The following is a 27,560-nucleotide window of genomic DNA, read 5'->3' on the forward strand; positions in this document are numbered from 1 at the left end:
TTTTGAAAGAGCAATTTGAAACAGCCTTTGTCATCAGGGCTGTGATCCTGCCAGTCTCTAAACTGTAGTTGCTTTGCAGTAAATGTTATTGCCCAGCAAGGAGAGTTTTGCACTGATAAGTTTGTTATTTGGGCAGTTAGTTCTTGTTTAAAGGCCTCTTTCACAGAAAGAAAGGTGGTGTTGGTGCAGTTGCAGCCAGAACTGCACTGCTGATACACTTCTGTGTACCAGCTGTAATTTCTCTCTCCTCTTTGGGCTGCAGTGCCCTGAGCTGTGGTTTTCTTCAGAGCTAATGGGAGAGCATTCCTGTCCTTTTCAGCTCCTTGGGAATAAGGGAGAGTAACCTAGGCTGGGCCGCCTGGGCTGGCTGAAGGGCTGGCACAGCCAGCATTTGCCCCCAGCATGGAGAATGGTGCTGGCACAGGAGAGCACCTTTCACCCAGCTGTCTGAAGAAAGCACCTGAGGCCATTGCAGAATGGAGATGAGGCCCAGCTGCACAGCTCCCTCCCTGAGGAATCCCACACTTGGGGATGAACTTTGCAGCAGCAGCACAGATGTGCCAGGAGGTGGGACCAGAACTCAGAGCCATGTCCAGTATGGCCAGCATTGAAATAAATACCTGGCCTGCTTCTCATTGCTTACACTACTGAATAGATTTATGTAACATTTTCCATTAGAAGAAGGTGAAGTGCTTCACAGACTCTTCATATTCAGCACCACCTGATCCAGAAAGCTGCATAATTTCAGGGAGCCTGGGAGACAACTCATCTTTCCACAGGAGTTCAGACAAAGGACATGTTTGATGCTGCAGTGGAACAAACTCCCCTCCTGGTGTTGCCTGAGGAGCTCCAGCACCTTCCCAGCACTGAGAAATTTATTTCAAGGGCCCCACAAGCTCAGAATTGAGAGCCAGTCAATTTAGCAGTGACCCACTTATCTGTGCTGTGAGGGGGTGAGATGACATTCCTGAGATGTTAATTTAGGATTGGAGTGGGCCTGGGCCCATCAAAATGTCTGCTCAGTCCAGTCAATTAAGCATTGAAATGTCATGAGCTTATGAAATTGCTTCTCCTCTCAATTCTATCCACTCTTTCTTCCTTTGTGACTCACCTGTCATTTTGGAATAAGCTGCATTTTCCCTGTAATTCTCATCTAATCAGTTTTATAGCCTCTTTCTCTTCACTTTGGCTTCTTGAGTTTGTTTCTACCTGTTGTGCTTTATTTTGTGTCCTGGGATTGAGTTTAGCAGTGCAGTAAATCAGGCTTTTGCATTCCTACTTCTGGGACAGCTAAACTTGCATGGTGCAAAGCAAATATCTGGTGCTGAGTTCTTTTTATCCAGATTTGTTCTTTTGATGTGCAACTGGCACTTTTATATTGCCAGAGGTAGTTGTGTTCTCCTGTGGTTGATATGGAGCCAACTCATCCCAGTGTTGTGCTTCAGCTGAGCCAGCACACCTGTGGGCAGACAGAATTTGTATTTCTGGGAGAGCCACATGGAGAGATGTAAGACTGACCTGTGCTCCAAACATCACTGCTGTTTTCCTTGCTCAGGTTTCTTGTGCAGGAGTTGGATTTTCACTGGGTGCCTTTCCATAGGGACAATCATCCAGCTGCACTGGGATCCCACCTCTTGAGCCAAGTATAGATAATCTTGGTCTTGCTTCTGTGTACTTGGAACTGTTTAATCTGACAAGATTTAGCCAAGTCACAGCAAGACTGTGAGGAAAATGCTGTATCAGCAGTGTCCCCTCTGCTCATGTCACACTTGTAGCTCTGGCTGAGTTTCTGTCACCTTGTCCTGCTTGGTGGACAGGACCAAAGCAGCTGTAGGCAAACCCAGATAGTTATATCAACTTAGTGTATCTGAAGATAGCCAGCTTGAGATAAAAGCATTTTTACCCTGAGATCCAGCTTGCTACACATTAATAGCACATTGCTTCAAACTCAGACTGAAGAGAAATTAAACCTTGAGAGCTTTTCAAGTGAGCAGGAGATGAGAAGGAATACATGACTATCACATCAGCTTTCTGTGTCTGCCCTTTACCAAAGAGAGACAGAGAGAGTAACTCACCCCCTATAATTGAATTGCACTCCTAAATATTTGGGCTTACAGGACTGGTTCTCCCTTGCCAGCTCCACCAGGGCTGGCAGAACTGCAGACATTCTCAGGAGCCCTTGGCAGATGGAGGTGTGCTTAGCAAAAGTGCCCAGCTCAGGTTGGTATCATTCCCCCTTCCCTTTCCTTGCCTGTGAGGTGACCTCCAGAGCCAGCTCCCAGCCCAGCCCACCCAGAACATCCCACTGTGGGAAATAGGAAAGGTAAGATGATTTCCGCAAAGCTGGAAGAGCAGGCCTCAGAAACAGAGCAGAGAAACTTAGAATCCACTGCAGCTGCACAGTCTGAAGATAGAAAAGTTTCAATAGTACTGCAAGCAAGAGCAGGAAACAATAGTTTGAGTTTTTGGCTTGGCTAAGATAGACCTTAAGGCTGCAGGAAAATATGTTTAGTAAGATAGAAGGTTTTAAGCTTAATAATGAAGTATTGTGTGTGGTTAATAGAGAGCAGACAAGCATTGTGTGAAGCAGGTGTATGTGTGCTGTTAGTAATTAGTTAAAACTGTCTGTGAGCTTTAGCAATGTGCTGTTGGCTAGAAGGTTTTTAAAATGCTCTGTAACAAGAAATCTTTGGCTGCTGCTGGCTGGACATGAGCTTTGCCATCTTCCAATTGTCTCAGCCATGTAATGAGGCTGAGGCTGCAATAAAGCACAAGGAATGAACACCAGCAGTTCTGTCCTGTGAAAGGGAAAAAAACCCCACAAGCCAACACAAATGGTGCCCCAAATGGGTGAGGATTCATTTAGAAGGTATAAGTGAGTCCCCAGCTCAGGCTGGTATCATCCCCTTCCCTCCCCCTGGCTGTGAGTTGACCTCCTATTGTATTTGTAGGGATCCCCGTGGCAGGAAGGAGTGATGGATGTGACTCCATGTTCTCAGAAGGCTAATTTAGTACTTTATGATACCATATTATATTAAAGAATACTAAACTACACTAAAGAATACAGAAAGGATACTTACTGAATGCTCAAAATATAATAATGAAAACTCCTGATTCTTTCCAGAGTCCCAACACAGCTTGGCCCTGATTGCCCAAAGAGCCAAAACAACTCACAGCAGAATCCAATGGAACAATCACCTGTGGGTGAACAATGTCCAAACACATTCCACATGAGCACAACACAGGAGAAGCAAATGAGATAAGAATTGTTTTCCTTTTCTCTGGGGCTTCTCAGCTTCTCAGGACAAAGATCCTGGGTGAAGGAATTTTTTCAAAGAATGTGAATGCCACGACCTCCAGTGCCAGCTCAGGGCATCCCAGCTCTGCAGCTGAGTCAGGGCCTTGCAGAGCAGTGTCCGTGTTTCTGAGCAGTGTCCGTGTTTCTGTCCCACAGCTCTCCCTGGAGGAGCAGCTACCTGCCTTAGTGTGCTTGCTCCTGCCAACAAAGGGCACAGTGCTTTCCTTTAAAATGTATTCTTAGCCCAAAGCAAAATGACACCTTTTCCATGGGGTGGGCAGGGGAAAAGATGATCATCTGAGGCTTTCTGCAGTGACTCACATTGTAAAGCAAGCCTTGAGGTATTAGGATGGTAAGAGAGCAGTCTCCAAGGCTGCAGATTAATGTCCATGAGAATTGAGCTGGGCTTGAAATTTTCTTCCTTCATGTAGCTGAAGAATGAATTTGATGAATCTGCCATGTGTGTTGGCTTTGGTGGGTGGAAGTTATTTAAAAAAAAAACAGGCTGCTCTTAATTCCTGGGTGAGATAAGATCAACATGCCCTCAATTTAGAGAAGCAATTATATTTAGTGTAGAAAACAAATGAAAAAAAAGTAATTATAGGGGGTTTGCTGTGAGCTGGTATTGCTGAGGATCTTGGGGCAGGTGAAGGTCTTTGCACTTAATTTTTAAATTTGATTTGTTCTTGCAAAATGATGTCTTGTGTCATGCAAGACAGAAGACATATGTTAAACTTTAGTTAGTGATTCAACACACTTGAGTTCATCTCTAGCAATTATCCCAAAAGGATTTTGCATTTAATGACTTGCATACCTGTTTGAATTCTGTCCTGAGTAATGAATGTATTTTTTTTCTGGAGATGAAATCCAGGCACCTGAGGGAAAGAACTTTCAGGCAGGACTTGCAGGTCAGATTTGGGCATTTTTACCCAAATGCACAGATTTTTGCCCATGCACAGATTTTTGAAATAAATCTAGAAGTATCCTCAGCAGGGAGGTGGGACTCCAAAAAGTCCAGGAAAGTGAAAGAAATTAATTTACACCATCTGGAATGGTCTGTGCTCACACCTCTCACACTCTGACCTGTGCAGATGGAGGCTCTGCTCAAGAGCTTCCCCCAGAAACTGGGAGGCAAATTACAGCAGTAGCAGGAGGTAACACTGGCTATAATAAAGAGAACAGCAAATTATGGCCACAACTTCAAGGCAGATCTCAAAGCCGTGATTTGCCAGAAAAACTTTGTTTTCCTTTTTTAAAAAATCCTTTTTTTCTCTCCTATTTCCTCCAAAGCCCAGCTTTGGTGATACTTCCACAGCACTGGGAATCCTAAGACTTTATGAACTTAATTTGATGTTGTCTTCACTGAAGTTCAACCCTTGGAAGGATCAGGAAGCTGTCCCTCCTTTCCACTGTCCCACTTCTGTTTATTGCCAGCACATTTTCTCATTTTCAGGTCTGATATTTTTCTTGTAAAAGACCAAACCTAACTGTACCAGAAATGACCATTCCAAAGCTGTCACAGTGCCAAAAAATTTATAAACACTTCTTAATAAAATTGCAAAAGATGTTTTCTCATAGCCCTTAATGAAGAACTTTTAGTCTGTTCAACTCATAAAATGTCCTCCTGGTATTCTCTCATGTCTTTTTTTGGGTGGGGATGCCACCAACTATTTATGTTTTTTATCAAACTTCTGTATCATATTAAAAGATTAAAGATTCATATAGAGCTTTTTTTTTCCCCTGCCGTGTTCAAAAACGTCTTCAGATAGTGCTTCTCTGCATGATATGTTTAGACAGTATTGCTGCAGTGAATACTGTAGGATTCTGTTCTAATTCGTACTGTTGCTAGAATATTTCTAGAGTCCCATACCTTCTGGGTGGTTTTCCCACAAGCAGCTCTTCACAGCAGTGCTGCTCCTGCTTCTTTATCAGGGCTCCTCCAAGGTTCTCCCTGACTGCCCCACCCCCTTTTATCCCAGTTATCTTCATTAGCCACAGCTGCAGCCCATTTAGAACAACTAGGATTGGGGCAAGGCCACTTACACAATACATAGATTTTACTAGGACTCCTACTATATTTCCCCCTTTTCTTTTACTTACAGGTATTCAAGTACAACACATACATTTCCCCATGACTCAAAGGCCATGGACAACACACATTTCCCCATGACTCAAAGGCCATGTTTCACCACAGCTGCTTGCTCAAAGGCTGTGTTCTCACAGCTCCTGACTGTCACAGCTCCTCAACTCAAAGGCCATGCTTCTTCCCAGCTCTCAGGCTGCCACAGCTCTTGGCTGTCCTGTCTTCTATCACATCTTGTTGTTGCTATATTTCTAGCGTCCCAGCTGTCAGGCTGCCACAGCTCTTAGGCTGCATATCTCCATCACGTCAGGGTCACCACTTGTTGTATTCATATTGCTGTTATATTATTTCTAGAGTCCCATACCTTATGAGCAGTTCTTCTCAGCAGTGTTGTTGTTGCTTCACAGCCCTGCTTCACAATCAAGACTCCCCCTGACCAGAAAGCCCACCCCCTTTTATCCCAGTTGCCTTCACGAGCCACAGCTGCTGCCCAATTAAGGACTTCACAGCTGTAGCTCATTTAGAACAGCTAGGATTGGGGCACAGCCACTTACACAATACATATATTTTACAAGGACTCCTACTAGAGGATTCCCCTTTTTTTAGATTCCTTTCCTTCCATTTGGATAGTCTCATTTATTGAAAATATATACATACATATATGTGTGTATGTATATATATATAATATTATTTATATATTGCATATTATATATAATGTATGTATTTTTATATTTCATATATAATTTTTATTTATATATATATATACACGCACATATATATATGTGTGTATGTGAATATATATATCTATATTATTTTATACTTCTGCCACCCACATTTAAAGCTTATTGATAGGGTATCAGGAAAATCAAACATGTTTCCACTGGGTATTCCCAAGAGGATTTACATTTCTGCAGACCATGGGCCCTGCAGAGGTTATTGTAGTTGCCAACCAACCCTACAGGGGTTGGTTTTGGCTTTTAGGCATCACAGGTGGGAGGCACTCCAAGAAGGTTGTTTGACAGAGGTGAGGCAAACTGCAATGATCCACAGGCAGTGATTTCTGCCCTCTTTCTGGGCAGAAAAGAAAAGAAAACAAGCTGTGGTATTGCTGAGCAGCAGTGAAAGGTGTTGGTGATTAGACATTTTTCTAGTTCTTAAGATAGTGTGAGGTTGAGATGAATGAAATACAATCTTGCAAAAGTGATACTAAATAATAGCACAAAATTGGAATAATGGAAATGAATGCATAGAATAAACAGTGAAATGTCCTAAAGCTTTAGCCTATAGGTTTGAAAAAATGCTTGAAATTAGAGACAGTAAAATAAGACCAAAGAGAAATGGTTAGGAACTTGGTTGTGTAACTCTTTCAATGAAGGATGTTTTTGCACACCTCACCATCCATCTCTGCCATCATTAACTAGAAACAGGAGGCTAAAGCCTTGCTACAGCTCATCTCTTTTGATTTTCACAAGACAAATTCTGTATTTTCATTTTGGCTGAAAGAAATCTGCAATATTTTCATATTGTTTTAGTGCTGATAGGTACAAATTAATCTATTAAAGATTATAATTTTATTTGGGCCTGATATATTCTGATGCCAGCAGAATTCCCTCATCAGCTGGTATCAGGGTGTGATTCTTATGTGACTCATAATTGTTTAGCCCATGAGATTTATTTGTCTTTTGATTTGATCTCAAAAAAACATTGATGTCAAAAAACATTATTCTTTTAAAGACTTACAATTCTGATGGTCAAAAGCCAAAAATGTTGGTTTGCACTTGGCAGGAGGGTGTGTTTGCTGCAAGTAGCAGTGCTTCTAAAGAATAACTTCAGTTGCTTTATGCCAGAGCCCCTGTGTCCTCTTTAACAGCCCTTCATGTTGACTGCATGAAATACTGTTTATGCCAAATATTCTCCCACAATTTTCAAAGCTTTGACTGGTGTTTGCATTGAAATCTTTCACTTGAAACCAGTTTAGGGCTCCATTTGGTGCTTTTTTTGCAGAGACATGCACTTTGATAGAATCCTGGAGGTGGAATGGACCTTAGGGCCCATCCAGTTCCACACCTGCCATGGGCAGGGACACCTTCCCCTATCCCAGGCTGCTCCAAACATGTTTTGGTGTTTTCTACTCCAAGTCTCATCCTGCCTGGCCTTGGAAACTTCCAGAGATGGGGCAGCCACAGCTTCCCTGGGCACCCTGTCCACAGAGCATGGGAGGCAGCCTGTGTGGGGACAGGTACCTGTGAGCTCCTCAGGCTGTGGAGGGATAACCAAATCTGGTCCATGGCACTGAGTAATCTGGTTATTTTAATCACTACATGTGACTCTCTGCATTATCATCTGTATTATAGGATAATATGATCTCTTTGGTATTCAGCAAGGACTTTTTAAAAATTATCATATATATTATACAGAGCTAATATATTAAGAGATACCTTAAAGGCAATTGTCAAGTGTGTGATTTCATCTCTAAGTTCTAATAATGGTGGTTAATGTCATAAATGCTTTTTAATGAAATTATAGGCTTGTAACCCTGCCCAGCTATCCTTTGTGTGTTATATAATTAATCAGACCAAGCTTTGGTGTTGATCTCAGTGTCACAGAGCATGGTGCACATTTCCATATGCTGGTGGATGGTTAGTGTCCCATCAGAATAAGAATAAGGTTAAGGCCAGGCAGTTTGAGTATATGTTACCTTATCTTTAAAGGCAGCTGGATGGGCTTGTTAACAGAATATACTTCTAACAGAATATATATGCTCATAAAAAAGGGCCATTGATCTAATGCCTTATTATAATCCTGCAGGCAATATTTTAAGGGAGTGAAAAGGTGAGGGAGTTACAGCACTTGGAATAAAGAATTGTTTTCCTTCTAATCCTCTAAGGATAGTGAAAATTTGTGACCAACTAAGAAACCATTTGAAGATGGACAAGGATCTTTGTCTTGAATTAAAGACACTTGTCTGGAATGTGACAGAGCTGGGATTGTTTCCCAGTGTGCTCTAATTTCTGGGGTCTCTGGCTAAATTGATTATTTTTTATGATCATCACATTTCCTGTCTGAAGAACAAGGACCATAATATTTCTTTTCTTTGTCTCACATTTCCAGATTTTAAGCTTGCTGAAGCAAAAGAGCTATCTATTTATTATTTTGTTGGGTTTTTTCTCTTTGGTAATTGAATCTTACAGAATCATTCATACTGGACTAACTCAAGGTCATCTTATTCTGCCTCCTGCTCAGAGCAAGAGCAATGTTGAACTTCTCTCCTCTAGGCCATTTTCTCATTGTAAATATTCATAATTGAACCAGCCATTTTGCATGTCACCAGTGAAAGTTAGCTCTCCAAAACCATGTGAAACTAATTAGCATTATTGTACTGTTCTTCTTCCTTCAGGGAATGATGTACCTGGAAGAGAGGAGACTTGTCCACAGGGACCTGGCAGCCAGGAATGTCCTGGTGAAATCACCAAACCACGTGAAAATCACTGACTTTGGCTTGGCCAGGCTCCTGGAAGGGGATGAAAAGGAGTACAATGCTGATGGGGGCAAGGTGAGCACTGAACATGTCTGCAGGTAAATCTGCCATGCTGTGACAAAGCTCCTGAAGGTCCTCCTTAGGTCAATGTGTCCCTGTGGGACTGTGTGACAGAGTCTGTCAGCGCCTGAGCAGAGCCCTGCCTTGCAGAAGAACTCTGTTGTGAAAGCACACATAAAAGCTGCTTGTTTTTTGCACAGTGAGCTTCTCCAGGCACTGAAATATAATTGCACTAGCAGTTTAGCAGTTTTCACACTCAGAATTGGGTTTTTTTTTCACATGCTCCAGTTTGTGTCTTGTTTTGACTACTTTGGTTCAATGAGTGGTGGATGTTCTGGGGCATTCCTGCCCAGCCTGTTTCTCTGGCCAGTGTACACCTCAATAATGTGCAGTCCCACTTTCCCAGACAAGTCATTTTTGTGAAAACAAAAGGGAAGGCCGCAGAACATGAGAATTTAGCTCTTCTATCACATTGGAAGAGCCTTTGCAGTTATGTCTTGTGTCCACCTCTCCAATACCATGCTGAATTCCAGGCCACTAAAATAATAATAACTTTCAAACCAGATCTTTTCCCCTATTACTTTCCAGCAAACCACACCATGGCCATGTAGTGCCTTACCTCATTTCTGCCAATTTCAGATTAATGCATGATAAAATTCAGGAGGCAGTAAGTAGGTGGTGCTTCTGGCTGCTCCCTAAACATCTTGAAATTCCCCATTTCAATCTGTCACAGAATCCCAAAGGATTTGCTTCACCTGTCATTCCTTTTCCTGGATGTTCAGTTTGCTTTCTGTCTCCTTGGTCTCTGTGGGTTTTTGTGCTCACTCATGCCCTTGGCTGGGACAAACAGCTGTGCCAGTGTGTGCTGTTCTCTGGGATGAGCTGCTGCCTTCTTTGTGTGCCTGCTGCCCTTGGATCACCTGGCCAGGGCAGTCAGGGAGGTGAAGAGCTTGAGAGGAGCCACCAGTGCTTTCCCATTTCCCCATGGGAAGATACCTCCTGGCAGGGAAGGTGGGGTTTTGGCAGCTTCCCCTGGCTCCCTCATTTCTGTAATCCTGTTCTTGGTAGCCCCTCAGGCTCTTCCCTCCATCTGACAGTAAATGACAGAAAAAGAGTTGATCTTTGCAAACCAGCTGTTCCCTGGCAGCTGTCATGGACTTGTTACCCTGCTGAGAGCTCTGGAGCAGGAATTAGGGGAGATGTATCACTTCCCAGGTCCAGAAAAGCATCCTGTGAAATCAGTATTGGGAGCATGCTAAGGGAAGTTCAGACTGGACAATCAAGTGGTTGTAAACAGAGGTGGTGCAGTTTCCATCCTTGAAGGTTTTCAAGTCCAGATTGGACAAATCTCTGAGTAACTTGGCCGAATTTCCTAGGCCTGAACCTGCTGAGAACCTGAGGTGGGACTAGAGGCCTCCTGAATCACTTCCAACCTGAGTTATCCCATCATGAGCAAGGCATTTTTGCTCCTTCAGGCACCTGTTCACATCTGGGATCCAATGGGAATGAAAGCAATGCACTTGTGCAGAGTGCAGTGGGGGAGGATGAACTGTCTTTGCAAGAGTTAAGGCAGCCTTTATTACAAGGTGCTATTTTTGCCTTAACTCTATAGGTTATGTTCATTAGTGAGCTTCATGGAAGGTAGTTTCATAAGGGTTTGAATGAAGACACATCTCTGCTTTTACACCCACCATCTGTTCAGATTTTGCCTGCAGTTACTCATCCCTTTGGTTTATTCCAGTACCTCTTCCATAGTTCCACACTGGAGGCAACCCATAGGAGTCCCTGCCAGGTAAAAATCTCCTAAATGGTGTCCTTCAGAAATTCATGGACTGCAAGGCTGTGAGGCCTTGTAAAGGCTAACTTAAAACAAAGACTAGACTGGGCTAAAGAATAAAGTAGGGATTTATTAAACCCCTCAATAGATGCACCTTGGGCAGCACAAGAGCCCAGCCAGGGCTGCACCCAAGATGAACCAAAATGGTCACAAAATGGACAACTGGTCACGGGGTCTCTCACTTTTATAAGTTCTGGTCCATTTGCATATTGGAGTTAATTGTCCATGAAGTCCCATCCTTGTTTTTCTCTCTTCAATTCACCATTGTTTATGCTCTTGGGCCTGAAATTTGGATCATTTGTCCTTGGTCCTCAGCTAGAGAAGGAATTGTTTTGTCTCCCTGCTCTGTGCAGAGAGCTCACCATCCCTAACACAAAGCTCAGAACTACACACTAAACCAGCACAGAATCTGAAAAATATAAAAGCCAAAACCTGAGGCATCAGCTGTGCCTGCTGGGCCCAGCTCAGGAATGGGAAACACCATGAATCCCATTTTAACAGGAACTCAAGAGGCTGGGCTGGAATGCAGGAATGAGGTTTGGTTTGCCTGCACACCCTTCTCTGTCAGAAGAGATTCACTGGCACTGGAATGAACGTGGGGCTGCTGACTTAGTTTGGGGAGCAGCTTCTCCCACTGCTGTGCTGATACAGAGAGCTGGGATGGCTCCTGGGATGGTTTCTAACAAATATTGGGAGTTAACAATAAAGCACTGCAAATTCTCCTAGTTGCCTGTTTACCATGATGATGATGATGATGACGGGGACAGTGAAATGTTGTGGTCACTGCATTGTAACCTGGCCTCATCAGAGAGCAGTTGTGATAGCAGTGTTGCTATCTCAGATTGCAGAGATTGCAAACTGTTAAGGAATAAAAGCTCCTGCATTCCACCTTCTCTGCTGCACTTCAGGTCTAAGGGAATTACATACAATTTCTGCACTGGTCCCTCTTTACAAAGGTTTGATGAAACCACAGGTTGTTCCATTACTTCTGAATCAGTAAATATCACAAGTTCTGCAGGTAACTGGTTCATCTTTCCCACCTCCACGTTTTATGAGGCACAACCCCATTCTAGAGGGCAGGAACAGCCATTTCCTCTTTTTTTTTTCAATCTCACATTGAAGGAGACAGGGAGAAAAAGTTGTTGTATTCACACAGGATGTGTTTGTATTGTTTTAATAATGTATTTCTAAGGTTACATTTCTCTTGTCCTTCCCTAGATGCCAATTAAGTGGATGGCTCTGGAGTGCATACACTACAGGAAATTTACCCATCAGAGTGATGTGTGGAGCTATGGTAAATCTGCACGTGATTAGTTTCAAAAGTTGTGTCTTTTAAAAGCATTAAACCCAGTTGTGTTAGTATGTTAAAGATATCTTTTTTCTCAAAGGAGTTAATTCCAGAGGCATTTGCTCCTCAGGTTTTGAGGGTTTTTTTTACTTTAAATGTGTAACTCTCAGCAGCAATTGTTACTGTCTCCTGTGTTACTGCCTTGCTCACTGAAATATATTATCATGATGTTCCCCACTGGGGTGAGTGCCTCCAGCTCTGGTCTGGTAGCAGTTTGGCTGATTATTATGACAGAAGAAGACCTCTTTCAGTTTAGCCATGGATTCATAAAAATACAGCTGCAGGTCACAATTTTCAGCAGTCTTTGAAAAGCTCAACTCTAAAAGCCATGAATGTCAAAAAACATTTTCAGGCTTATGGGACTTTCTCTACCTAGAGTCAGATAAAAGGGAATTTGTCATAATACAGAGCAAATATGGCAAGAGAAAGAAAAGGAAGAGACAAGCTCTCCAAACTAACTAGAACAAGCATCTATTTAATTTCACAGCTAACTTGGGGATTGGTGAGCTACACACACAGAGAAAAAGTCATATTTGAGAAATGAGGTGTTCCTTCAGGTTGCTAATGGTTATTCAGATGAGCTGTTTGCCACATCTGCTGAGGTCTCTGCCTGTTTATCTGGTACAGCTATTACTAATAAAATCATGTATACCTTTGTAAATGAAAATTTGCAGCAATGTCTGGGGCTATGGAGTCCTATTTGCATTTCCTGTTGCCATATTATTCTGAGGCAAAAGGGTGTGCAGCTCTATTCATTACTCACTTTTACCTGTGGGTAGCAGCAAAAGACACTGTTTGCTGTGGCTGGGTAGCTGCCCTCCTCTAGTCAGCTGAAAAGAGCCTGGGAGAGTTCAATTGATCTTGTGAAGCTGCTCTTTCTCTTCAAATTCTGCATACCTTGGATCACTCAGGAAAAAATATGCCTTCATTTATGAACTTCATTTTAATTGCAGGAAATCCAGAAATCCAGAAATCCATTCTGTAATCAGAAAGACAAAGACTGTAAACAATTGACAGTAGTTAACAATATTAACAATAGTTATTTAATATCAGCAAGGAGATGAATGAGGGTGAAATAAATGTGGTTTACTCCTGTGGTAATTTTGCCCATCACTTTTCACATTAGCATGACAGTTGTCAAAATATGGTACCGATCTGAGGCATGCTTAAAATGACCTTTGCAATTCAAATAAAAGTTAAAACAAAACAGTGTGAGAGCAGCATATTGAGTATTTAGGATTCTGTTCAGGCACAAATTATTTTACTTATGATATATGATCTTTAGTTCCAGCTCTGAAGCCAAAACAAATCCTATGGCTTCTCAAAAAGAGAACCTTGGGTTTGTAGTACAGCATTATGATAAACTCACATCCATGAGGTGATTTAAGGGAAAAAATGATAGCAGTGGCTGTGAATGTCTTCCAAGGCAAAGCCAATGACCTCATGTTACTCAGTGCTGTACCTTTGTGGGAAATTGATGCTCTGATTTAGGGAACATCTGTGCTTTTTCCTCTTAAAATAATAGAGTGCATCAGGCACTCATTTCCCTTTTTGATAAAAGAGTGTGATGCATTCTTTTGTTATTGCACCCATTTACTTTACCACCCTTCATTTGTCTCAGACCTTTCTCGTGTGCCTCAGGTTTATCATGCCATTTCTTATACGAACAAAAATGGGGGAAATTTCTTTTGAAGATTACCACAAAATGCTGTTTCACCATTTTCCAGAGTTTTTAAGTGGCAGACTGTCATGGTTTAAGCCCAGATGGCAACTAGGCATAAGGAGCCACTTGTTTTGTCTCCCCAGTCCAAACTTCAGTTTTCCAGGCACTGATGGAGAAGAGATTGCAGTCCAGAACTAGGCCAGGCTACTCTGCTCTGAGGGAATCTGAGCAGTGTGACCCCAAACACTGACACTCTGTCTTCTGCCTAGGAGTGACCATCTGGGAGCTGATGACCTTTGGTGGGAAGCCATACGATGGAATTCCAACTCGAGAGATCCCCGACCTGCTGGAGAAGGGAGAGCGCCTGCCCCAGCCCCCAATCTGCACTATTGATGTCTATATGGTGATGGTGAAGTGTAAGGAATTGTCACTTCTGATACCCCTGTAGTTTTGTATTTTTTAATATAGTTTAGTTTAGAATGTTTGTATGGTGAAGTGTAAGGAATGGACACCTTTGATCCCCCTATGCTGGCTGCAAGAGGGACCCTGATTTAGAACATTTGCATAGGTAGAGCTGGGAAACAGGGCAAGCTGCTGCCAAACAAAAGTTTCCCAAGATGCTGTAAATTCCATTTCAACACTGTCTGCACATCTTTTGCAGTTTTGCATTTGTTAACTATGAAGGGCCCAGTTAGCTCAGCCTCTTATCGTCACCATCATATTTCTATCTGAAAAATCTCTTTGCCCAGGATTTTCTCCTGGGAAGTTGAGAAGCCTTAGAGAAAAATGAAAACAACAATTATCTGATTTGTTTCTGCTGTGTTTTGATGTTTTAGAATGTGTTTGGACATAGTTTACTAACAGGTGGTTGTTTCATTGGTTTCAGGTGAATTGTTTTTACTTAATGACCAATCATGGCCAATCTGTGTCAAGGCTCTGGAAGGAGTCACAAGTTTTCATTATTATATTTTAGCTTTCTGTCTATATCCTTTTTGTATTTTTTAGTACAGTTTGGTTTAGGATGTTCATATGGTGAAGTGTAAGGTATTGTCACTTTTGCTACCTCTGTGCTGGCTGCAGGAGGGACCCTGGTTTAGAACATTTGCATAGGTAGTCTCTGGCAGAGCTGGGAAACAGAGCAAGCTGCTGCTGCTACCAAACAAAAGCTTCCCAAGATACTGTAAATTCCATTTAAATACTGTCTGCACATCTTCTGCAGTTTTGCAATTGTTAGCTATGAAGGGCTCAGTTAGCTCAGCCTCTTATTACTGTCAGATGTTATCTCACATTCTTGAAGACAAAATTGTCTGATTGTTATTGTAAACCCTTGTCATTTCCATGACAATTGATTCTGATGTAAAAAAGATAGGATTAAAAATAATTATGGCACATGGATACCCAGCCAGAGAAGGCTGTGAGGAGAAACCCCGTTTCCAAATATTGAGGAAAGAAATCACGAAGGTTTTATTGTTAGTAGCAAGAATGATGATTGAAATAGTAATAATAAAAAGTAAAATTAATAGAAGAAATGCTACAGAGAGGATTATTTTTTATCATTTGCAGTCCAATACAAAAAATTATGAATATTTTACTCTAGTAAAAAAGGGGAAAAAAGTCTGCACATGGTTTCTTCCAAGTTTTTTATCTCGAAGATACCCCCTCTAATGACAGTATCCTCCAAGGTTATGCTTCTAATTTAAAAAGAATTAGAAATATCTCTCTGATATTTCTGGCTTAATTTAAGTGAGATTAACATGCAGACATCTCATCCATCATATATACTCCTTTCCCTTTTGCTTTGTACACAAAAGCCCTGCAAAAAAAAAAAAAAAAAAAAGGAAAGGACAACTAGAAGTAAATTAAGTATCTTCTGAAAACACTTGTACTGTGCATGGAGGTGTGGAAATTAAATTGTGCAAGAGCTTTGTTGAGTGCAAAAATGTCCCATGTGGTGAGACACATCCTTAATAAAAGTCAGTCAGGGCTGATATCCAAGTGTGCAAGGTGGAGAAAATTGCAAGGTGGTGTTGCTGTCTGCGGGACAGAGAGGAGCCCAGCAAATAAAGGAAAATTCCATGTAGTAAGGAACAACCTAGTCTGACCAAAACTAGGTGATTCCCCTTTTATGAATTATAGAATTCCAACTTTCCATTCTTCTGGGTTCTTTATTGCAACTTTTTATTGGGCCAGAGCTATCAAGCAGTTCAAACTTGTGCATTTTAAAAAACAGAATGATTTCCACCCTTGACATTTAAATGGTTTTTTTTCATCTTTCATCCAGGCTGGATGATTGATGCTGACAGTCGGCCAAAATTCAAGGAGCTGGCTGCTGAATTCTCCAGAATGGCTCGAGACCCTCAGAGATACCTGGTGATTCAGGTGAGCAACCCTGCAGCATCACAGGGGAGGGAAAAACAATTCTTTCTGCAGCACCCAACTCTTATGGGCATTGGCTTTGAATGTTTTGAAGTGTTGTTCCCCATCCCTCCTATTTGAGCCTAAATAGCTGAGATATTACACAAAATATGTCAGAACTTGGGTCAGAAACTGATCTTGTATGGGAAAAAGAGAGAGGAAAGAATAAAAGCTCAATCACAAGAATGCCAAAACCATGGTTTTGCTTGATTCATGCAGTTACTCCCTTCTTGTCATCATATTCCCAGTAAAAAAAAAACAAAAACCAAACAACAAAACAAACACACAAATTATGTGGATATAGTGCTTTTGAACAAACAAAGCAGCATGTGTGGTCCCTGCAGCCTGGCTGCCAGGGCATTAGGAAGGCTGAAATTCTCTCATTGGGAAGTGAATCCATCTTTTGATGTTTTTCATCTCTCAATGCAATCTGTTCAGGGAGATGATCGCATGAAGCTCCCAAGCCCAAATGACAGCAAGTTCTTCCAAAATCTTCTTGATGAGGAAGACCTGGAAGATATGATGGATGCTGAAGAGTATCTTGTTCCTCAAGCCTTCAACATTCCTCCTCCCATCTACACCTCCAGGACAAGAATTGATTCCAACAGGGTAAGAGCAAGCTCTGACAGAAAATATTGGTTATTATAAAAGCACAGGTGGAGATTTAAGTACACTAGTCAAACAGAGGCCAGCACTGCCTTGGGAATTACAGGCTCCCTTTGTAAGGAGAGTAGCTATAAAAATGTTGTCACTGGGCTCCCTGTTCATTGTGCCTCAGTGAATTCTAAACTAATAGCCCAGCCTTGAGTGAACAAAGGCTCAGCTTGAGCTGCCTGTCCTGAAAGCACAGCTGAGGCTGCTGAAGTCAAGCAGGGCTGCATCTGCACTGTGATGTGGCCAGGAAGTGCACAGCCCTGGTGCTGCCATCCTGTTCTCTTGGCAGGGCTGCCACTGGAGGAACTGAGGGCAGCTGGAATATGCAGATAATGGAGCTTTTGTGAATGGAGGCAGATTTCCAAGCCAGCCCCTTTTCCTGTTTGCATGTGATGTTTTCAAAGCCCCCCTTCCCAAATGTGTGTTTGTGCTGAGCTCGTGGCAGATGCTGGCAGGCTGAGCTGGGCACCCTCCCTGTCAGGGGAGGAAATGCTCTTCACTGCACATGGGGGCTTCAGAGAGTGTTCAGGGGAATTCACAGAACTCACAGAACTCCAACCAGCTGAGGGGTAGGGATACAATCTGAGCTCTTCCCCCACACTTCATTTCCTGGTACTGAACGTTGCTGCCTACCTGGGGCATTTCCAGTGGGATAAGTTCCTTTCTGGAAGTGTCTTTCTCTACCCCCTAACTCCTGACAGCTGCAGAGTAGTCAGTGCCCTGCTGTGGGAGCTCTGGGGTGTTGAATCCTGTCCTGCATGTCTGTGCCCTGCTGCTGGTGAGGAGCTAAATAAGATGTCTGGAATCTGTTTTCCCTCCTCTGCCTGTTCCTGTGCTTGGCTCCAGCCTTTCAACATTTCACTTACCATTCCTTCTCACATAACCAAGAGCTGGTGAAATGCATTCATCATGTGAGGGCATTCACACAGCCATCAGGTGTGTTTTAACCAGGCACTTGTTTTCTCTCCAGCCTCCTTTTGGTCCAGAGTCACAGTTAAAATACTAAGTATAGTCCCTTTGAAATGCTGCTGGCTTTTTCTCATGGTTTAGACACCTTTTAGACACTTATCCTTAGCTGAGGTGGTTCCAAATTCACACCCAGATGTGAGCTGAGTACAGCATGTGAGACAGGGAAGAGGTGAGTAAGAGCCAAGTGTACAACCTGAGCCAGTGTCCATGCTCCGGCCATACCTGCAGGAAGCTCCTTACCCTCTCCTGAGGGAATCTGGGCTTTCTGGGAGTAAGGAAGACAAAATCTGACCTTAATAGCCAGTTTGGGAGGAAATTGTTGCAAAGAGATGTCTGGATTCATGGAGCATTTCTCCTGCATCACTGAATGACAGTGAAGTAGGGATGATGCACAATTTAGCAATAAATGAGAAACTTTCTATTTATGGCTACAAGAGTTAATTGATGGTGATCTGAAATACATCAGGTTTACTACTGTTTGTCTCTGGAGAGGTTTTTTCCTTTCCTGCCAACTTCTGAGGAAGAATGGAAGGGCAGCAGTTACCTTGGAAGGCACTCAGTGTCACAGGGATGTAAATCACTGGAGCCTGATTTGCCCCAGTGGAGTGCTGCCTCTTACACCAACACAGGCTGAGAGGGCAGGGTCTGACACAGTGCCTTTGTTATAGTCATCCCACTCCAATATTTCCTGGAAACACTGGGACACATTTAAAGGAGAAAGAAAAATGGACTTGCTTTCTCAACAGCTCCCTTTGCCCTCTGTTTTGGTACCAGTGCACTTGAGGAGTCCACTAGAGCTGAGGGAATTCCAGTAAAAATCCTAGAGTTCATATTCTGAAAGCTTTATTTACAGCATGTTATTTGGGCAGCCAGCATGGTCACTGGGATATTCCTGGAATGAAAACACGGGCATTTATTTCAAATATTATCATTAGTGGTGGTGGTGGTGTTATCACATGAAAATTTAAATAACTTTCACAAAGCCTTTTCCCAGCTTCAAAGCACATCATTTCAGCTGCTTGCACACATGTGATCTTGAACTCAGCAGAGCTGCAGAAAGAGACCCCAGGCCTCATTTTTGCCATACAGAGAGACTCCATCACATTCTTGACATGACATCTCCTTTCCTCAGCTCACAATTTCTCATCTTGGTTTGAAACTGTGATCTTGTACCACTAAAGACAGTGGGAGCTTTGCTTTGCAATTCAATTTAATGACAGTAGCAAGACTGTATCCTCTTTTCAGTAACTTGCTGGGAGTTTTTCTCTGGCATTGTACAACAATCTAACATTTAAACAAAGCTGGAATTACCTTTTGCCAAAAGTCTGCAGTTTGTGAGCCAAGCTGCCTGACCCAGATCAGACAGAGAGGTCAGAGAGGGCTGAGCTGGAAGCCCTGCACTCCTGGTTTCCTCTGCAGAGGTGTTTTCTGGAGGCAATACCTGTGTGCAGAAATCCACATACATTTCTGCTGCCTTTGTAAAGCAGTTTCTCAGTACATTCACTATTCTTTTAGTGAAGATTGATTTAAACATAAGACAATCCCCCCTTTAAGGTAATAGTGCATCTGCTCTGCATGGCCCAGTACAGATGGATGTCAGCTGCAGGAGTCACATGGAAGTGAAATGCTGTCAGAGCTCTGTATCTGCACTTGTCTGAGTCTGTCTGAGTGTTTCCTTTGGATAGTCTCTGATTTATGCTTGTGCATATTGATACTGCACAAACTCATTATGGTGCTGCTGCAGCCATGGACACCAAATGAAAGGATACAGCTTAGGAAGCTTGTGTTCACTGTGTCTGGCAAATTGCATTTATGGGGAGATTGAGAGCAGCTTGGTGAAGGAAAGCACACAGACAAGAGCTGCATGATCTCCATGTCATTTTCAGGGAATAAGAAGCATGAAAATACTCTATTTCCTACCTTAGCTGCTCCAGTGCAGGTTTAGTGGCCAAGGGGTCCATCAGGGCACTGTGCTCCTTCTCTGTGCTGGCAGCTCTGGTTGAATGCTCATCAGTACAGCTCCTTGGGGACAGAGGTGGGCAGGAGGAAAGCAAGGGGATCACAAACATAGGCTTTGAAGTCAAGGAATATCATCATTGCTGCTAGTAATGAAGGGATGGGACTGTTTTTGGGCTGAGAACCATTTATTGCTCAGATAAACATCAGTCTCAGAGGCTGTGAGATTTTAAAGGAGCAAGCAGTCAGCCACAGCTCAAAGTAGGCACAAGTTCTTTGTTACAAGACAATATAGAACTTTCTAATCTAATGAACAGTTGCCACAAGGTGTATTTTGCTTTTCTAATCTATCACCTTTACTTATTTCTACTGTACTGTGGGTACTTTTGTCTAATAGGCTTTTGTTACACTTATACACGTTTCAGTTATAACTTCTAAACTCTTAGAAGTTAGAACTTTCTTGTACTTATAATACTCTCTAAGAACTATAAGTACAAGAAAATTCTGAGTTCTTAGAACTCTCTTCTACTCTGTACAATCACACCTCTACATTATAAACCCTTCACTATCTTATAATACAGTTTCTTACTTAAGGTATATTCTTACTTACAACTATAGGAACATAAGTTTGATTTTTCTACTTAATGTCTGTGTAGCTTATTTTACATCAATCTAAGCCCCTTCCAAGGCTGCAGATTGAACTCTTCAATGTCTGTAGAAGTTTGTGTTTTCTGATTCCCACAAAGGAACAAAGGAAGAACAGGAGCATTTACTTTCTCAGGAAAGCCCTATGGTGGTCTCAGGTCTAAATCTTTGCAGCTTTTTGGTGGGAGAGGCACCAAAGAAAGAGTGTAAAACACTCCCACCCATGGGAAGAAAAGAGCTGTTTGGATGTGCATTAACACTGCAGTGCTGCAGCCCCTGGATAGAAGACTGGAGAGAGGGAAGGCTTCTGGGAAGTTGCCATCTCCCGAGAAAGTCTCACATCCTTCCTCCTCCAAGGGTTACAGAGATTTTTGAAGCTGCAAGGTTCAGACACAGCTCCAGCATTTCCATCACATCCATGCTGGCTCCCTGCTGGCATGTCCTTGGGACTTACCTGTGCTGCTGGCACAGGCTCTGACCCTGGCCTCTCTTGTGAAATCCAGCTTTTAAATAAAAATTAGCATCCTAAGCTAAATTGAATTCTTTCATTCTTTCATTCATAAATTGAATTCATTTCAATTGGATCTGAAACTCTTCCGCTGCAATTTTGTCTCTGGCTTTTTCCAGTTTTTGTTTTCCACTGTCCAGAGATACTCCAGTAAAACAGAGTTTTAGAAGCCCAGTGCTTCTGAGAGATAAGCTGAATCCTCAGCAGTGTTTCCATGAGCACAGGACCCCAGCTAGTGCTCAAGTGTCCTGCATTCCCATCCATTAGATGATTCATTCAGGTATTTGTAACGAGTGCTGTCCTGTGTGTGCAGAGATAATGCTAATACAGCAAACACTCTGTGTGCCCCACAATGCTTTTTGCTCTAAATCCTTGGCTTATTCCTGATGAAAACTGTCTATAGTGTTTATCTATAGTGTTTATTGATGCTGTCCCTGTAATTTTGTTCCAAGCACTGTACATCATGGAAGCACCAATTGCCAACCCTGCAATTAAATATCAAGCAATTTTTATTTTTTTTCAGAGATGTCTAATCCATCTGTCCATGGAGATTGTCCTGCTTGGCTAAAGCAGCCTGGGGGATACTGGGAGCCAATTTTCAGCTCTCTGAGCAGGACCTGGTGTGGCCTTAGGTGTGGTAGTGCAGCATCCTTGCCCCTTGGCAAAGCCAGGAGGGAGTTGTGGCTTCACCATGGTTCCTCTTGTGTCCAGGGTTTAGCAGCACCTGCTCCCATTGCTTTTCCTGTAAGAGAAGGAAATTAGGTGTTCCTGCCCAAATCATTTCTTTTTCAAAAAAGAAAAGTTTGCCACCTTTCTGCTTCTTCAGAATCTTCCCAAAAATAATATGACCAAAACATCCCCTAATTTGGTACCTCTTATGGCAGTCTGTCAGGTTGTGGTCTTCTTCAGTTATTTCTATCCCTTTTCTTTAATTGCTGCTCCTTAAAAGGTGATCAAACACTTCCTGCAAATCTTAGTAGTCATTTATTTTGCCTCTGTCACTTCCTTATGCAAGTGTGGGAATAAAATCTCCAATGCCAGAACAGATGGTCTTGTAAATGAACTAGACATTGATTCAAAGCATTTCACAGTGTTTCAGATGATTACACTGAGTAACTCCAGATCAGCTCTCTTGCTTCTTTAGAACTGCATGATTACTTGGAGAAGTTTGTATGAAGCCCTTCTGCATGTCTTTTGCTAAACACTCCATTTTGTGTATTTCCCTAGGAGAGTCTCAGCAATTTACTGCCTTCAGACATTTAGGGTAATTCTGAAAGACCACCAAGCCCCCTTTCAAGAGCTCCAATTCCCATTTTCTGCTTTCCTAAGTTTTAGTGACATTCTGTTCTGCTCTGCCTTTTGCATTAAGCACTTCCCCAGAGCTGTTAGTGTTTAGTTGGTGTCTGGCACACCACCACAAGTATTTTTACTTTTTCCTTTTTTCTTCTGGAAAATTCTTCTGTTTGTAGTCTTTGTTGAAAGTGTGGCTAGCACCAGGCCAACCTTGTCCATGAAAAGCAGGAGGTGAACCCAGACTAATTCTAATTTCATTGCTCAGGGTGAAGAGGTACTGAGAATAAGCATGCAGAAATACACTATTAAAATATATTACATGAGAAATTATTTTGGTCTTAATATTTTCCATAAAAAAGGAAAGCTTCATAAAAAATAGGTGTATCTAGAACAGGTATTTAAATGCCTTTTATTTAAATATGTGCTTTTTAAAATGTGCTGGTCTTGCTAGAGGAGAAAGGCAGAAAAAATTCCTATGGAGGACTCAAATGGAATAGATAATTCCTGGGTCTTCAGAGAGAATACTTTGAAAGTGCTTTATTGCAATTAGTTTCTTGCTTTGCAGCCAGGCTGGCTGAAATCAGTGAGATCTCTCAAGGAGTAAACTCTTCTCAGCCTGAACTGATTATCAGGACCAACTGGTCAAATTAACTCATGATTTTGCAGGGAAATGCCTTAAAACAGGAGTTATTTTAATGCATTAGCTGTTTTCTGTCACAGTCAGGCTGCTGTATTCAGGCATATAGTTTAGAGTCAGAGAAGAGGATAAAGAGTTAAAAGGCATAAAGAGTTAGAGACTTTGCTAAAGAACTGGATGGTATTTTGGCTTCTACAAATTTTAAAATGGATTTAAAACAAAACCACCACCCACAGTACCTTCTGCAGGCTCAGTGGAACTGGTGGGAGAGGCTGGAGCTGTACATTCTTCCATCTTTGATGTGTGACATGTAAATTCATTGAGCTTTAATATAAACTGGTTTAAAATCAGGCAGCATCTGCTTAATCCATGAATAGCTGCTGGCTGTGTTAACAGTAAAGAGAGCTCACAGCTGATCCATTTTCTTTTCTATCCTGAAAAGAAAAAGTCAATAGATACAAAAAGAGTAAGTAATAAATATTTTTACACTGCACTGATGAGGCATTCTTAGAAAACAGCAAGCTAAACAACTCTGCATAATTCAGTAGATGGAAAAGTGGACTGAGAGTCAGGAAATAATTATGAGAGCCGGGAGAAAATTTTTTCTTTTGTGACAAGATGTGAAGCAGAAATTGTTAGTGGAAAATATCCATTTGTGAGGAACACTATTTGTGGTTTTCTTAAAATAGTAAAAGCACCTGAAAAATACCAGGGGGCCTGATTTGCAAGTGCACCAAGCTGAGCTGCAGGGAGTTACAGCTTAACAACTTAAACACCAGTCTGGTCCCCAAGGTGGAGAGGGCTCCGTGTCCCAGGGCAGTGGGACTCCTGGGATAATGCTTTGGGAGGACTCCAGGTGGCAGGAGGACTAGAGAGCATCCTGTAAAATAAATACTAAATACTGTACTCTCTAAACATAGATGCAATGGAGCTAAATGCCAGCACAGCCTAAAAACCCCCTTTGTTAGCCAGAGTAAAGAGTCTGCCTTTCTTGTTGAATGCTGCGGGAGGGGAGGGGAAAATAATTTTCAAAGCTATAAAAAGACTCTCCAAAAGATGCAGTTGGGAGAAGTGGGAGGAGGCACAGATGAAGTGTAGATTTAGAATGTTGAAAAATGATTATTTTATCCAAATCAGCTGGATGGTTAGTTCTTTTAGACTATTATTGCCACCAGAACCTCAGCCCTGCTCTAAATCAACTCAGCATTTCATCAAGAAGCCTATTCTTTGCTTTAAGAGACCAAGAGTGCACAATTATGGGTTTCTTTTCCCCCTTGCATAATAAAATTGGGAGATTATCATCAAGTTTCTATTCAGATTTTAGGAAGGCTTTTTTATTTTATTTTTAAAACTCATCTTTGTCTGTAAAAGCTCCCTGTTCAGGCCAGCATGTGGCAATGATTACTGCTGTAAAGGCTTCGATGGAGATGTGCTCTATTTCATTCTCAATGAGGGTTGATGGCATTTTGAGAGGCTCAGAATATCCTTTGATTACTGTATAAAAAAGGCTGGGGAAGATGGCAGTGCAGCATGCACTAGGAGGGGGCTGCTGCTGCTCCCAGCATCGCTCATCAACTTTCTTTTGTGCCTTTCTTCTTTTTTTATTTTTTGTCTTCCATGTCACAATCAAAAAAATCATGGGTGTGTTGTGGTTTTGGTCTTATTCTCCATCCTTTCCCTGTTTTGGGATTTGAAGCTTGAGGTTTGTACAGAAAAGAAGATGCTGCTGGTCCTGTGTTTTGGACAGAGCAAGAGCAGTGCTGACCCCTCTGTCCCACAGGGAATTGTTGGAACAGGTGGGAAGTGGCATCTCATCCCTCTCAAATCATGGGGAATTGGCTCAGTGCTAAAAGGTGCCATTACTGCAAAGTGTCTTGGAGAGTGTATTAAAGAAGAGAGTGACAGAAAGCTAGTCATGGGTGACAGGAAGGATGGGGGAGTCAAGGAGATTGGAAGGAAAAGAGAGGCAATGCCAGCTGTCTCTGCTCCTGCTCTGCTCTCTGTCTGACACTCAGATGCATTAACACAGAGTGAAAGGCAAAGGGAATCCTTGCATCTCCATTCCTGTGTCGTGCTTAGATCAAAGTGCAGATTGTGCCAGCTGAAATCCATTTGCCAGCCCCTCTGAAGGTAGGGTGGAGGATGGATGCAGGTTTCTGAGCTCCAGAGAACAGCTGGGTTTCCAAGCCTTTGGTTCCAGCAGCAGAATGCTTTTATTTCCAGCCTGGACATCAGGCTCAAAGAGAGGAGGCTACAGAAAAACATTTCCCCTACCTTTTCCTGTCAGTGTAGCTGGATACTGAGTTTTGTGCCCAAATTGGGCATCTCTTCAAAGATTATTTTCATTAGTGGGGTTGTCATCTTTGACTTCTCTACTTGGTGAAGTGTTAGACTGAAAATATATGGTTGTTATCTGGGATTTTCCAGCAACAGCACAGGAAATTCTCTGTGCTGTGTATGGGTATGTTGTTTCCCATGCCAAGATTTGTTTGTGATGTATGCCATTTACTGTTCACAGTCCAGACTAAATTAATCCTAGAAGGCAATTTGGGTGTCCCAATCCATATGGACTGTTCTAAAAGAGTTAAGTATGAAAACAGGCAGTTATGAGAGAAAATGGTGCAAGAGAAGGTGGTGATGAGTTATCTGAAGCTAAGAAGTTAGAACTGAGCTGAACCAGGGGTCAGTGAAACACCCAGACTGACTCTGGACAGGTTCAGGGATGTCTCAAACCCCCCATTCTGCCAGGACGTGGGCTGGCATATCTCAGCCTATGGGAGCTGAGATACAGCCCAGGCTGCCTGCAAATCCTATCTGTCCTCTGGCAAACAGCAACCAGAAAAAACCTACATGTAGAAAAGGACTTAAGATGTAGAAAAAGACTGAATCTTTCTTTCTTTTTTTTATTCTTCCCTCACTGATCTAAGCTGGATGTTTTGTGTCTCAATGGTGAAAGCAGCTGTTGTTGGAGACTGGAGCAAACTGATGCTTCTATACTTGTGGTCAACATTTAAGTTAAACATGTGACATATTCTGAGAAAAGGTACTGCTGGAAAAGGGGCTGGGATGTCATAATTTCCCATAAAGATTCCCCCATCCCCAACTTTATGGCCAGGGAATGCCAGGCTTGTGTCAGGTGCTGTGAGCTGTAGGGATGGACATGCTTGAACCTTAACAGACCAGTGTCAAATCCTTTCTATTTATATTTCTATTTATATATGGCCTTCCTCTGAGCAGGGGCTGGGACCAGAAACACCCAGAGGTCTGCAAAGCCTTCCAGCAATTACTGCACAAACAGCATTCCATTTCTATTGAACATTGCACAGTGATCTCATGGTGTGTGCTTTTCCCTTTGGTTTTCATCTCAGAAATATTTGCTGTCTGGAGCAGGGCAGAGAAATCTGCAAATTCTGTGGAAGCAGGACTGCAGCCAAGCAGAGGTGGCTGTTCTCCTGGAATGATCTTTCCTATTTGAATTTCAGTTTGGACCAGTTGTAAAATACCAGGCTACTCTCTTGAAATTTGCTTGGAATTCTCCTGGAATGGTCTTTCCTATTTGAATTTCAGTTTGGATCAGTTGTAAAATACCAGGTTGCTACTTTGGAATTTGCTTGGGGGCTAGGGGGACACTCTGCATTGTGTGTTCTGCCTGCAGCCCCATCAGATCATCCCAAATATTCTTCAGATCCACTCCCATAAATCAGAAATTGTGGTGCTTGCAGCAAGGTCTCTTATCTTAGGATGCTTTGCTTTGGTGACTGGAGCCTGGATACTCCCTTGGTTTGAAATTAGGGCAGGAGTTTCTAGGGGAAGGAGGAGAGGGAGTTGTTTCTGGGGGCACACAGCCCAGGACTGATGAGTGGTACAAAGTGTTGCCAGTTTTTGCTCAAAGCAGATAATTATTGAGTTGCCTGAGGCCTGGAGCACAGGATGCCCCTGAACAGCATCCCAGTGGCAAGGCTGGAGTGTTTTACTCCTGTTTGGTGCTTTTTTGTGAAGGAGAGGAGGAGGGAGCTGGGTTTATGCACTTTGAGCAGTATCAGAGTGGGCTCAAACGTGTGTGTTCATTCATGCTGGCAAAGCCTTGCCTTCAGCAGAGAGAAATCTTTCGGTCCTGTGAGTTTAGCAAGCTGCTTGAGAGCAAGGAACAGCAGTGATTGCACAACCCTGTCAACATTTCTGTGGCTGGCCAGGAAAACCAGCTTGCAGCAGCAAGGGGGCTGGACACAACAAAGCTTTGATTTCATTGCAGTTTAAGATTCAGCCAGAATATATTATGTCCCTGCTATAAAGGAGGAGATATTTACCTTCAGGAGATTTTAGAAGCAAGGAATTGGAAAATGAAATTAATGAATAGAAAGCAATAACACAAGCCAATATTCACAGAAATGTTATTTACCACTCTTGGATCAGGGCTCATTTTACACAAATATTGGCTGTTATAACAGCTGATGTGTCATTGGTATTTTGTACCAGAGGGCCTTGGAAAAAGGCTTTAGGAGACATTTTCTTGGATTTTATTCCTTCTATGTGTGGTCATGTTTTTGCCTAAAATTCAATCATGTGGTGTACAGAATGAAATCTTGGGCATTTTGGGGACGGCTGCTCGTGGGCAGCTAAAGAAGTGAGGCTCCTTCTGGAGTGTGATGAGTTCCCCTGTCAATGTATAACTCACATTACAGCATCAAAAGGGAGCTGGGATTGATTTTTTTTTTA

At 42.4% G+C, this 27,560-nt stretch overlaps 1 protein-coding gene across 1 annotated transcript in view; it reads left to right on the forward strand.

Annotated features, from left to right (window-relative positions):
* ERBB4 (erb-b2 receptor tyrosine kinase 4) overlaps window positions 1-27,560 on the forward strand; it is a 466,745-nt gene that overhangs the window by 426,401 nt on the left and 12,784 nt on the right. The window contains exons 21-25 of the mRNA XM_058028496.1: window positions 8,779-8,934; window positions 11,975-12,050; window positions 14,037-14,183; window positions 16,049-16,146; window positions 16,621-16,791. Coding sequence (XP_057884479.1) covers window positions 8,779-8,934; window positions 11,975-12,050; window positions 14,037-14,183; window positions 16,049-16,146; window positions 16,621-16,791 — 648 coding nt within the window. The remainder of the gene's footprint in view (window positions 1-8,778; window positions 8,935-11,974; window positions 12,051-14,036; window positions 14,184-16,048; window positions 16,147-16,620; window positions 16,792-27,560) is intronic.

The sequence above is a fragment of the Melospiza georgiana genome, chromosome 7 (genome assembly GCF_028018845.1).
Source record: "Melospiza georgiana isolate bMelGeo1 chromosome 7, bMelGeo1.pri, whole genome shotgun sequence".
In the NCBI taxonomy this organism is placed as follows: Eukaryota; Metazoa; Chordata; class Aves; order Passeriformes; family Passerellidae; genus Melospiza; species Melospiza georgiana.